The sequence below is a fragment of the Melanaphis sacchari genome, unplaced genomic scaffold (genome assembly GCF_002803265.2).
Source record: "Melanaphis sacchari strain LSU unplaced genomic scaffold, SCAv2.0 Contig2_pilon_pilon, whole genome shotgun sequence".
Classification (NCBI taxonomy): domain Eukaryota; kingdom Metazoa; phylum Arthropoda; class Insecta; order Hemiptera; family Aphididae; genus Melanaphis; species Melanaphis sacchari.
The window spans coordinates 2,621,196-2,636,576 of NW_020271173.1; the positions used below are offsets into that span (position 1 = coordinate 2,621,196).

The window sequence follows — 15,381 nt, forward strand, 5'->3', positions numbered from 1 at the left end:
TTTAAAATATGATATATTAAAAAAAATAATTGGTTCAGAATTCAATAATAATTGAAATATGCTATCTAAAGTTGAAAAATATATTCCAGGGCATTGTATCCAATTAAAGAATATAAAATATTTTGTCCTTAAAAGAGTGAAAAATCTAAAAATAAGCATAACAAACTATACGTTTAAGTTATATTGGCTGTTGTGTTGTAACCTGTTGTTACTCAAATTGTATGAAACAATTTTTTTTTTTAACATAAATTCACCAGTATAATTGACGAGTGTTGAGCGTTACTAGGAACCAATCTGTATAATAAAGTTGTATTATTCTCCAAAGTCACTTGTGATATATATTCGAGCAGTATATCACGTACCATTTATGATTATATACTGTTTTTTCCATACTGTGATTACGTGGTTTTATAGCCTACCAATAAATACGTAATATTTTTATCATCAGCTAAAATATAATCATTAGCTTACATAATTGCCACTGTTTGAAACTAAAAATCTATTAAAATAAGCAATATTATACTAAAGCTAGTATATTATGTATTAATACATTATACATAAATTAACTGTTAATTAGAAAACAATTTTAGTCGCACTTCATAATTTATCATGACAATGAGATTCTAGAGATGTGTTTAATATTACAAAGTCGAGCAAACGAACGTAATTGCGTACAAAAACAAGTATAATACGAGCCACTGAATCCGAAAACAATAACTATTAACAATATTTTCCGCCATCTGAACACGATGACTGCGAAATATAGATATTTTATTCAAAATCCATTAACTGCAGTTAATGTGACATACTCATAATATAATAAACGTACGTTATGGTCTGTACAATATCATTATAATTGAGACTGCTGATTTTTAACAGTGATCTTTTTATAATATTGTATACTCGTCAAATGAATCAGACTCGTTAACGTCATAATACTCACTATATTATTATTGCCACGAGAAAAAAACCTAAATTACAGAGAATTTTGCTCGACTCTGATTTTTATATACTTGATATAATGACAACGTACATATTTTTATACTGTAACATACTGAAAATCATCGAATCTCTGATATCTAATCTAAAACGCCCTACTTTATTACTATTTTTTAATAATAATAATGACGAAACTCCGACTTTGTTAAAAGACGATACCTACAATGAGAGTTTTATTTGTGTTCTTTGATAGCTAACATAATATAATATAATAATAGCATGATATAATATCAACTATATGTATATAATTTAATACTACCTATATATTCTAGAAAATTACAGACAAAAAATCTAGGTAATAAATTAGTACACATTATATGTTTGAGAAAATAAATAGTATGTAAAAATTCAAATTACCAAGTCTAGTGTATCCACTTGTTTGTTATAGCATAATATAATATTAAATATTATTGCCATTAAACAAATTCAGAATCACTGAAATCTGTTTGAATAAATACTTTTTTTTTTCTTGCATTCTTGCAGTATTATTATAAATGTCATTGTTTTAATATCTGCACAAAAACTTGTGATGAGAAAATGATAAAATAAAAACATAATAAAACTCTAATAAATAACTAACTGAGTAGGTGTATTGTTTTTGGGTCAAATATGATTTTAAAAATGAGAACCTGCTTTTAAATTATTATACTTGCACGTTTGATGCTGAAAAAATGTCGCATGTTAAAAAACTTTAATAAATATTATGAACATTAAATATTAGCTTTACCATACAGGTAACTACAAAATATTCAGCGTGGTAAAAAACATTATTTTAAATTTAATGATCTTGATTACGTCGTAATTTTATTGTGTTATTCTTGGGCTATGGCTCTATTTGTCGGACATACAAAAATAATATTTTCAATTTACTTTAAAAAAAAAAAACCCGTTTTTTGTCGACTTTCAAAACGACCTTCGTAATCATGCGGATCCGGCAGTAGACCGTCGCCTTTTCCGCGACGAGTGATGACCTGCCCGACCTGTGTAGGTATGTCGACAACAATATTGGCAGAGTACGCACGCGTTATGTTTTTGCACCTTCCAGATACGCATAAAAGTAATGATAATATATATAATTTATTATATTTGTGTTTTTTTCAACCTTTAGAGATTAAATAAAACGATAGAATATTTTTTGTAGTAACATATTATTTGCATTATCTCTCCATCAATGTTTATCTATTTTACCGGCATATAATATAGGCAACCAAAACCACATTAAAGATGCTTTTATGACGCGGACCCGATAGATTCCAGGGAGGGAAGGATATCAGAACCGAAAAGTATTGTATATCAATAATTAATTATGAAATTGTTTAAAAATTCTATCCTACTGAAATGTTAATTTAGTTAGATATCAAAATTAAATTCAAGTGATCATAAAAATATTAATAATTATCTATTAGTAATAAACTACGTTTTTTCAAACAAACTTTTTTTTTTTTTTTTAATTATTCCGATCAAACATTGATTAGGTAATTAAACGCATAATTATTAATTATAACAACATATACATGATGTAATAATCACCTGTAAATTAATAATATATGCATGCTAAAAATAAGTAGATATAATTAAAATAACAGACTAGAAATTAATTTTATAGTTATTTTATTTTACTTAAATTATTCTGCTAATTATAAATCTTAAAGATATTTAAAATTTTCTGTTTCTTTTTTTCTTAAAACGCCAATACAAATGTATTCGAAAAAATTTTTTTTTATATACAGTAACACTTCATTAAATTCAAATTGGCCATATATTTTACAGTGATCGACTCCACACTTAATGTGTAGTAGACCGGTACCCATTTGTCTACTTTTTTTATTTGTAAATAAAAATTATTTTCTTTTGTATACACATTTTGGAAAAATTCGTTGGAAAAATATGTTATATGAAAATTTAAAAGCATTTAGCAAAGTAAATAAAGAAAAAAATGTTTTGTTTTGTTTACACAGTATAGTGAAGTAGATTTATTTTCGCATATATATGAACGCCAAAGAGGTCCATTGATATCAGACATATTTTGTTTTTAATTTTACCAAGACAATATCTGACCCTCCTCATATGCGCCCTTTTTGAAAAAAAAACTACTGAAATAATGTATGTTATGCTTCATATCGCATATTATTTCGAATTATAAGTTCAAGAATGGTAGTCTAATGAATATAAGTTTTTATGCTGATAAACCACAACTAACAAAATAATATAGAATATGGTTTATTATATAATATATAAACTAAATTCATCGATTAGTTATATTTATAACCTATATTATCTGAATATTGTTCACGTTTTATTATACCTATTTACGTTGGGGATTTTAATAAGCTATACTAAAATATGTTCAAAATTTCAAACACGCAAAAAGAGTTTTTAATATTCACTCTAATGAATAAATGTAAGTCAATTATTGACTAAAGTAGATAAAATATACACGCACGTGAAAATTTTTGTAAAAAATTCACAACCTTACAATTTGATCTTAGACTTCACTACTTCACTTTAATAGTTTAAACTTTAATTAATTGAACCTTGCCGTGTTCAAATAATACTTTAGATTATTATAAATGTAGGTATAATAATTCATGGATTTTTATCAATATAAATATTATAGTTGCATCGAAGATTTCTAGAAGCAGAAATACAATAATATTAAAACTCTTACTTTCAATATATATAGCCGAATTCATGGCCATACTTGAAGCAGTCTGATATTTTATTTAATCTGTTGTTGACAAACGTTGTAAAATACTATCTGATCCCCTAAGCGCTCTGACAAGTTTACAAAACATAGAAAAATCTACAGATTTAGCAAGGAACATTCAAAACTCTTGTCACATTGCAGAGTCCGCTGATAAACACATATCGTTTAAGTGGATATTTGGACATTGCAAAATAGCGGAAAATTAAAAATGTGACGATACCACAAAACTCTCACATAACTCACCTAAGAATATTACTATATTAGGCTACTCTTATGCCAATGCAAAAAAGCATATAAAAATCACACCTCTAAAGTGTAGCAACATTATCGGTAAAAACGGACAACTAAACTCAATGAAATAAAACAGTCATAATGCCATGACATACCCTCCCGTAGACAGTTCCAGAAGACAAGAAACCTTACTAAATTGCCTCAGAATAGGACATACATGAATGACCCATCAACACCTACTGACTAAAGAAGAGCCACTCAAATGTCCTACCTGTGGTGTTCAAATTACTGTCAAACACATCCTCACCGAATGCCGCAATTTCCAGAGTGACCGCGAAGACATACTATGCTCTATATATCTATACGAAATCCTCAATCCAGAGCCAAATTCAACACAAAATATTTTAATGTTCTTAAAAAAATCAAATTTTTTAATAAAATATGAATGTTTAATATTAAGTTAATAGGTTAAGCAATGTATAATACGTACCATAAAGTCAAACCAATGGTCACAGCCGCCGCGGGTCTTTAATTAACAATAAAAAAAAAAAACAATTTACTGTATATAAAACTCATTAATACATTTTTTGTTATTCTTAATCAATTTTATTGAAATTGATGAAAAAATCTTAAAATATTTAGATTTTCAAAAAAATAACAATAACAGTTGAAGAATATAATCAAATTTGATATTGTCTCAAATTACATAATTTATATACCAGTATTATTATCCTATTTCACAGAGATATCACAATATTCTCTTTTGAATTTCAACAACGCAAATAAAATGAGTTTTGTTTACTTCCAAAATTGTATTATTATTATGGAGTTATGAATATTTTTATACAGTTTTCTTTTTTACTGGTGATGCGGTGATATGGTTGTGCTTAAAGCAACAGTAATAATAATAAAGTCACGTGTACATTGCGCGAAACGTAAAATAAAAACTCACCAGTATTTGGAAATATATTTTTTATACACCGCTGAAATTGTACTTATTCTAGTTACATAAATTTTGAAAATATTGTATTAATATTTAATAAATCTGCATAGTTTTTTTTTTTTTTATTCCATTTATATTATTGGTTTTGTATTTCATTGTTTTATTGAATAAACTTTGTTTTCAATATTCCATCTTGTTTGATTTCCACAGCAAACTTCTCTTCAATTTCCTAAGTGTATATATTACGATGTATACGGTTAAATAATAATTTATATAACTAAGAATTTTAATCGCCATTGATGATGCACAGTCCTACCTTTATCTTATACATTCCTTACAATAATTGTGTGAACAGTAAAATGTTCTTAGTTGCAGTTCTTTTTAACGAATATCTTCAATCGGTGCGTTTGTAAAACTATTTGGCGGTACAAGTTTTTTTTTATGTTTAAAAAAAAATGAATAGTTTTGTTCAATATACCTACGCATGTACGTATGTTTGTGACTATAGGATTTATGTACGCCATTTGTGTATACCTATTTCGCCATAAAAATAAAAATATAATACCCCTACGGATACACGGTACCAATAATATTTTATCAGCTAAAACAAAAAAATTTAGTAAATATATTCATCAACACCCTTATAATATTAAGTACATACGCATTACATGATACGCATGCATTATGTTAATGTACCTGCAATAATTCTATTATCGTTATTCAATAAATTTATGAATATCAAATATTAATATTTAAAATTTAAAAAATCTCTACATGTATAATACGTTTTATAGTTTTTTTAATTTTTACCGCGATCAGTGTAAAAAAAATATTTATTTATTTAATTAGACTTCACATAATAATATTAAGCCTCACTGAGAAGAATCGTATTTGAAGTCTCAAGGTTATTAATATACAGGGTAAAATAAATAGTAATATTAATCGGCATATATTTTTATGGGTTCGTCAAAGAAAAATTGTCAGATGAAGTGTAAACGTTACAAAATAACTATGAAATCGTACAACAATTCTTAGTAGACTTATGTACTTTTTTCCGTTTTGGACCCTTTTACTGTAACATAAATTCTAAGTAACACTTTTTTTTTTTTAAATTTATTATACGCAACAATATAAAGATGTTTTCTGATTATAAATATTCTATTTGAATGATATGAAAAAAAAAAAATAAGAAGAAGAAGAAAAGAATCTGTTCAGATGAAATGTAAAATGTGTAATATTCATTGTCATGATTATTCAAATTAAAAAAAAAAAAATACATGAAAAAATAAAGTTAAAATTAATAACAGGTTTAGTGTTAACAATTATCCATTACTTTTATATGATCGATCGCCATGACCCCGAAATTGTAAGGATCACGACCTTAATAATCAACCGTTAATACTATTCCACAGACTTCTCGGCTGGCTGCAGAATATTGTATATATTATTAGGGAATACTCCTAAATTGCATTGAGATTTATCTCCCAACATTTGAATTTCGAAACAAAACGCAACACAAAAACATTTTTTTATCGATTTTTTTTTAAGCATAATAAATTATAATTTATGTTTAATGATTGCTGTACGGAACACAACGATGATCGGTAATAAAATTACTATTATTTAAACGACATAGTACGTTCGTACGTTCGTTGAAATCTTGAGACAAATTTGAGAAAGATAGGTAGTTAAATAAGTTGAACACTTTAATTCTTTACTTAAAAAATAAAATAGAATATCTTATTTATAAATTATTATCCGTACAACCGTAAATTCACTGAACTTCCTATTAGTGCTGATTATCTTTTACCTATTGCTAGGTATTTATATGCATTCTATGAATGACATATGGTGGCGTGATAACTTATACAAATTGGTAAAATCAACTTGTTGTTTCCATTCTTTGACCTAAGCTTTCTTTTTTTAGATTTTACAGGTACATCATATATTTACAATTAATACTTACCTTAAATACTTCATAAACTATACTGCTTGTATAATTTATCATCTATAGTACATTAACATTTATATAACAATTATTTTGGGTTTTAGGATTACTACATACTCATTATATTTGACAATAATATGTACATTTCACGATTCTTAAGGAAATTTAAAATTATCAACAGAAGATAAGCATTTAAATTATAAAATAATCACATTTTTTACAAATATTTTCTTCTTTTGAAGATTTTTTACTGACCAATAAATATTTCACATTAATATTTTTTCAATTTTTCGGTGAATACATTTTTTAATACAAGTACTCAAAAATTTTCATATAACAGAAATCAGTTAATAAAAGTAATATATTTAGCAATTTAATTATTTTTTAATATTTTCAATTATTTTTTTTTGTTTTTTACGATCCAATAGTAACACATTGTTCTGAAATTTTCAACGAATAATTTCGTGATTTCAAACAATTTTTTCAGATTACCTTCACTATTCAAGTTAAAATTTTAAAAAATAAACTAAAAACTCTAAAAAAAAATATAAAGTTTATAAATATATTTTTTTTTTAATTTATAGAATTTTAAACAGACATATTTATGCCTACAGTGTATTCAGGCAAAAAAGTATTATCAAATATATCAACTAGGTGATTTTAAGTGGAAACGAGGTTTTAATAGATGTTCTATAGATTTATATAAATAATTACTTTTACAGTTAAATTTTTCTTTTCTAATTAAAGAATATTGTTAACAAAGTTAGAGTAATTTTAGTAGTAAAAATAATCTATTTTTAACAATGATAAACATTCTATATACTCGACATACCCTTAATATTTCTAATTTGTACACAGAAAAGAAGTAAATTAATATTATTTTCATTAAATTACAAAATCTAATATTTGTGATGTGTTAATTTTAACAACTTTCATTACATTTAATTATTTTTATATTATTTTTAAACTTTTAAAATTGAATGATTAAACTTAAAGTAAATTTAAAAAAATAAATTACTAAAATACTCATATTTTCAATTCACATTATTAACTTAATATATTTTGCAATAAATAAGAAAAACATTTTTTCACAAATATTTAAAAAAAAAAAATGTACCTGCCAACTTGGATTTGCTTTAGATATGTTTCAAAAATGACTATTGGTAATATTAAAAAAAAATAATTATACATAACAGAGTCAACAATTTTATTTTAAAATAAATTTAAATCGAAGGTCATTCAACTAAAATATTTAGTGGTAACTATTAACGTAAGCATATTTTTCTGTATAATTTTTAATTTATATGTTTGAATTTTGAATTTGCAATTTTTTTTTTGTTTTTTCATAAACGATGTTAAAGGTTAAAAAATGCATGACTGTTGATTCAGACAGCAAGTATAGAAGTAACGGATAACGGATAATTAGTAAATAATACGTAGTAACTACGTAAGAAGCTATAATTTATTTTACTCCATAATTACCTTTAATTATTTATATTTTTAAATACAATATAAAAGAAAAAACCAATATTTTTATGATTACCTTATGGCACGATTATGGTTTATTAGTAAATATACCACACTAACAAAAAATTATACAATATTAATACAATTATATTTTTTTATTTTGTAACTTTTCATAATTTTTTTTTTTTTTTATTTTTGTATTTATATATTGTAGGTATTTATTACACTTTTTCTACCGATTTTTATTATTGCGTGTTATCAAAATACTACAGTTATAAAAATAACTTCAATAGATATATCTGTTCAAAAAAAAAATATATATATATATTGAATAATATTTTATAGTACAGTATGTTTAAATTTTTCATTTGATAATTAAACATCAATTTTATAGGCCTGAGTTTTCAATCACCCTTTCTGTTGTACACGCCTATCCCCACAGGCCAAATTTACATTAATATCCAAGTGCAAGCTGTATGTAATGCATTCATAGTGTGAATCCAAATTTTCTCAAGTGATCGTTTGGAGAATACACATATTGATATATATAGGTAATTTAGGTACTGCAAATTTAAATAAAAGCGATAAAATGGGGATTTGTAAGACGTGTTTTTGGTCCGGTAAGTCACCCCCCTGGACAAATAAAACGATTAACCTCCATATACTCGTATAATGTTTTCCAAAATGGTATTCTCACTCCTTACATATTATTATGTAACATTACGATCGTCGTAAGCGTTCAAATGTTTGCATCTTAGATCACGAATGAGGACATCGATGCGCTTAAGTCTGAAATGTCTTTCACCTTACGTTTTTATTATTTTGTTTTCTTTCAATTTCCTTATTATCCACTATCCGTGGTTACAACGGTGAAAAAAATTAAAAGAGCAATTTAATTGCATGTCTAAAACTTATCTAAAAACGAATAAACGAAGTATAATAAATGTTGTGAGTCTGTTTTTTTCCATGAACTGTGTGATATCTGTAGACCATTATTTGTTATTGTAAATTTTAAATCTTGATAACGAAATGATACACGACACGTCGCACAACACTACAACATCTACGCTGCGACAAGTCGTATTATTCAAATTTTACCGTAAAACAAAATGCAAATATCTACTAGTTCTGTAGTGTAAACTCATATTTTTTTATTGTTTTCGTACAAAATACATATTATTGTATTTAAGTTGTATTACATTATTACGATAATAATAACGACTTGTCCTCCGGACACATAAATGTTTAGAGCTTCAAACGTGGCGTTTTTCGTAGAATGTAATAATATAATATTACATTACTCGCCGTACAGCCATCGCACAAGATCCATAAAAAATTCGTATCCAATGTCGAGTTCGACACGTAAAAAACAAACGCGTAAAAATAAATAAATGATAGGAAGAGGAACGCGCATACTGCAGTGGTGGATGGCAAACGGAGAAGACAAGACAAATTTTTTTTTTGTTCGTTAGGTTAGGTTTCGGTATTATACAACACTATACACATTATAATGGGTATAATAATATTATATTTATATGCTATTAAAAAAAAAAAAAAAAATCGGTTTTACAGACCGTAAAGTGCGAACAAACATAATACATACTTATAAACATAATAATAATAATAATAATAATAATAATAAATGATGGAGGTAATCACCCGTCGCCTTCAGTTACTATATTTGTAGGTACGTATATAGTATAAAATATTAATACACATTAAAAAAATAAAAATAAAAATTATTACTATGAATTTTATTGCGACTAACAACAATGCAACTGCAAACTGTAGTTGTGCAGTGTATTTCACCAATCTTGAGCACTATAATACTAAATTATACATTATGACATTAATTTTAAAATAATAGTTGTAATAATACCACACCGTATACTTCGATGGTATGCGTACACGGCGGAAATCGTTTCTGTAAATTCCAGGTAAACATGATCGAAATATTATGTCTCGTTACAAAAATCCGTTGAATCACATGATTTGGGATACGTAAAAAACGAATAGGTAAAACGATATTATTATACATGTGTTGTATTGGTATAATGGGGTACAATTACCCAATTTTACACGCACCTATTATAATATTGTGGGAAACTATTATGATGAGCTATTATAATATGATAATTAATTTTTTGTTTGACGCACTCGTCAAATTATCGAAACATGCCACTGTGATTACGGCGACGGGTTTTACCTTACATTAGTTATTCACACCACACGTGTAATTATACATTATAATATTAATATTGTATCGAACTATCGATCTATCATACGTGTGCGCATTGAAGTTCATATACGTATGATAATTATTACAATTTTTTAGGATTATCGTGTCCAGTTACAGGGTAACTGTCACACAATCGACGACGGAACACTACGGATTACAATTTACGATAATGATATTATGATTCTGTAATGGCGATATCAAAACATGGGAGATTTTTCCCGATGGTTTGTGCATATTCGTTTGAACTATCGTTCACGAAAAATGAATTTTAATTGATAAATATCGACTCAGAGTGATGAAATATTTTATGCATAACCGTGTTGAACATATTTATATTATGAATTATTATGTTTATTGACACAGTACATCCAAACAATTTAGGCTAAATTATATAGTTATACAGATCGTATTTGCATCTGCTCACCTCCCATTCGTAGGAGCTTTGTAGGTAAAATAGTAAAATACCCTTCATGCTCTTTACCTTTCCATAGTCATTTTCGTATCTTAATTTTGATCATACATAAAATACATTTTTTTATTATTATTTATTTGTAAACAGAAATAGTTAAATTTCGTATTTTTTTTTTTTTTTTTTTAATCTTCCACTATAATAGTTTTTTTTTTTTTAAATTACTTCTCAATATTACTAAAACCTAAAGCGAATATAAATAGATGTAACACACGAATAACGACCAATAATATATCTAACCTAACCTCGGTAAATATTTAAAGTAAAAATCAGGATTAAAATCTACTAAACTGATTTTCGGACGATCTGTAACGGATTGTGTGTCTATGTATCTATTGCGCTATTCGCATAATATACCCTATAGGACTCGTGTATTATATAATTATATTTTAGGTAATAATATAAAAAATATTGGGCGCGTGTATATTATAACAGTGATATTACAGTAATCGGTTTTTAGTGCTGCACCAGTGTTGAAAACAATATATCAATAAAATAATAATTAATCATAAAAATAATAATAATTATAGATAATATAGTGATGGGGATATCGCAACTATGAGGCTGTTCATCGTCGCAGGTGATTGAGGTCATCCACGTCCGTGTAGTCCTCGCGCAACATCAGCTTCCCGGCCCCGTCCAACCCTGTGCACGACATACCGTCCGAGCACTCGAGTCCGGTGGCACATGGACACAGCATTGTGTGTACATACAGATCGGCAGACGATCCGTCGGGGTAGGTGACGGTAATATTCTGAGGTTGGACGTCGCCGGAGTGAGGACGGCACGTATCGCCCTCTTCACCTAGTGGTCTGCAAGTGGGCACGCTGTACCGCATCATACCTGTAAAAAAATTGAATAATCAAAACAAATTAGTAAAAATTGAAAAATCGTTACGACAATACATACAAATTAACACTGTATTGTACGATTCAACGTTTGTATTACGAACCGGTTTTATCGTAAAATTTAAACATTCAAAACAGTGGAAAATGTATTGATTAAAAAATATTTAAAATGATCTGTAAAATTTAAAATCGTTTGCGATCTTTTGAAAGAATTTTTGTGAGTCAACTTTTTAAAATTAATGGGGCGCTATATATTTTACAAACACAAGACATCATAAAATATTTGTTTAATATATTTTAGTAACTAAAAAACATAATTAATTGACCTATATGAAATGTTCGTATATTTGATTTTTTCAAAATCTAAATATTCCAAATAAAATTTATTTTGTCATTCAAAAAAGTAAAAAATTTAAAAATACATTTTGAATAACCTATCAATATAATCTATGTAACCTATAGCTAACCTATATGAGTATGTTCTTATACATTTCGGGTTATACAGGCCCGCGTATTGTGAATGTAAAAGAAATTTTATATTTGCTTAACAAACAGTCGTATACAGAACAAATAATTGGTATTAAAAAAAAAAAGTATAATCGTTTCTCTTGCAGATCATGTCAGTAACGACTTTTTTTTTAATAAAACACCCTCTCTTTTTTTTTTTTTTGTATTACTATTTGAAATTCATTTTCTTTCCTCCGTTCGGTCGGCTGATTTTCAATATAATAGTGTTTTATAATCAGTTCCAAAGTTTCCAACTTCCGTTGTTTTTATATACTATGAAATAATAAGCCTGAAAATCAATCGACCATAATAAATATGGGAAAAACAGCAAATAATTCCAATTGGTCTATGACATTTTATACAGTATATAAGATACTTGACCCAAAGTTCTTTCAATATTATGTATGTATATTTTATATTGAAACTATCAGATGTTTATTATTTATTAAACGTTGTTTTATCTTTAAACAATGGCATAGTAAGAGAAGAATATTTACATTTATTGGCTACAGCTATAACTTTTAATAGTGTACAATATTATTCTATCATGTAGGTTAAAATAATGTGAAATATACATAGGTGTAATGCACTACAACCTAACCCGGTACATCTTGAAATAGAAGGGGAAATGCGCGTTTTTATCAAACGACCATTACAAGGATCGACTAGTAAATATATTCCTTTTTACTACAACGTACATGAACTTATTAAACTCCGTATATTTACTCGTGAATATTGATCAATCGACAACTTTTCGGTGCAGTTCACTAATTCACTACTTTGTCGGATAAAGTAGTTAAGTTAGTTAATATAGATGGATTTATAATAAAAACTAAGTTCCACGCGTGTTATTATAATTAATGATAATTCAGTTTATGCGAGTACATAGTAGGACGCAACAATATTTTATTACCTCGTTAAATGTTTACATTTGTAGTGTTTAATTTATGAACGCTTGTGAACATGTACATTAACACAAATTATGTTCTAACTATTTTCTTACAAATTTTATCGTTTTTGTTTAAAATCAATAAACGACATCATCGCTAGAAAGACAGTTATAAAAAAAAAGTATTAAATATATAATAATCGGTGCTATTTTAAATGTTGCGATTTATATTAATACTTGTCGATTTGTTTCTTTCTGTTAACGCATGTCGTAACATTTTTATAGTCATATTTAAGAACCAATATAATTACACCATTATTATAGTATTGAAAAATAAAATTTTAATAACTTCACATAAAATATAACAATTTTGCATTTCGAAGTATATAATTAATATTTCAAATTGTATAAATAATTTACACATTACTATAGAAGTGATATATGAAGTATAAACATCAATAAAATAATTATTTATTCGTAAATATTATTCGTTTATGGTACTTAAATTAATATAATTCAATTAGTAATAATTGTGTTTTGACTTGAATGTCAAAGTAAATATATCTTAGCGCAAATCTGAGTTAACATAGTTACAACATCGATTTCGGATCTTTGAAATAGCTGATTTATATATATATGTATATATTATATAGTAAATAAAGTATACCAGGTACTAGTACTAAGCACTCATACATATAAGCATAACAATTTAAAATGTATATTATATTATTATACGATGATGCATTTTGATGATGAATCGTTTGAAATTACCAAACGCCCGTTTATTGTCACAGATATAATGTATTCGAACGCAAATAAAAACTGTAGTAACGTGAAATTATTGTTCTCGAATACGTTTATTTTTATTCATGCAAATTAAGCTGACGATAAAATCTCAAATTTAAATTTACAAACGACTGACGTATCAAAATAATATGAAATGGATGTTATATCATATCATAATACATTATATTATGTTATACCGTCATCGATTTATTTAAGCATATCACGAAAACATCGTGTTTGAACACGACAAATATCGTTGTAGTTCATCGTGCTTACGCCACATGCGATAAAATACTCCGATGTTTTGCTTACTGAATACGTATTTTGATCATTTAAAGGTGTGTAATTTCGTATAAAAATATTTAAATTACTATAAAAAATATAATTTTTTCAAATGTTTCTAGTTACTCATAATCAATAGATACGTCGTACACCTATGATACGAAAAAAATATATACCACATCCTAGTTAAACTTTGATTGATCGGATTGTTTAATGCACTGAGAGTGTCATGAATTTATTTTTCAAACAATCTTCAAGTAATAAAAGTGATATTAATATTTTGAAAATTTGCTTACTATAATATAATATTAAGTTCCAATGGTTAAATTTACAAAAACCAAAAGTATTGCTGCTGTACGTTGATGAGAAGATGGAACAAAAGTCAAATAATCAACATAGTAGTTTAAAAACAATTTTAGTATTTTTTCAGAGTTAGGTGATTTAAATGAGTTAAATAAATAAATTCTGTTAAGTAATGTTCCATAACTTTTTGCTTTTAAAAAGCAATATATGATAACCATGTATATCTTTTTCTACAATGAAACGTAACATTTACCCGAAAAAATTTGTAACTTATATTTTTTTGTATGTTGTGGTGAAAAAAAGTTATGAAATTCTAACTGACTATTTGCGTATGAGATAAATTTTAGTGTGAAAACTGTTAACTTAGTAAAATTAATTAAGTTTTTAATGTCCTTAAATTATTTAAAATTAAAAATTCACTTCTTGTATCTTATGTGTTGACACGAAACGACAATGTGCAGTACAGCACGGATAGAAAGTCTCGAGTTTTATATTATACACAAAAATTAAGAATTAAAAGTTGACTATATGAACAATAGTATGTTCAGATTAAATTGTGGATATTTATAGACCAATAATAACATAGTTAACAAAGGGCAATGACCGCAAATACGGTGATTATAATATACCTACGTCCTACATATTGTAACGAAGTTAAAGGTCACTGTTGATACAGTACTTTGATGTAAGAATATATAATATGGACTTAACAACCACTACGTGAATACATATTTTGGTTTTATATTTTTTTTTTAATTTTCTT

At 26.5% G+C, this 15,381-nt stretch overlaps 1 protein-coding gene across 1 annotated transcript in view; it reads right to left on the reverse strand.

Moving 5' to 3' along the window:
- Window positions 1-11,111: 11,111 nt before the first annotated feature.
- The window catches only part of LOC112595977 (astakine-like), a 47,086-nt gene continuing 42,816 nt past the window's right edge, over window positions 11,112-15,381 (reverse strand). Inside the window, exon 3 of the mRNA XM_025341403.1 lies at window positions 11,112-11,846. Coding sequence (XP_025197188.1) covers window positions 11,572-11,846 — 275 coding nt within the window. The 3' untranslated portion in view covers window positions 11,112-11,571. The remainder of the gene's footprint in view (window positions 11,847-15,381) is intronic.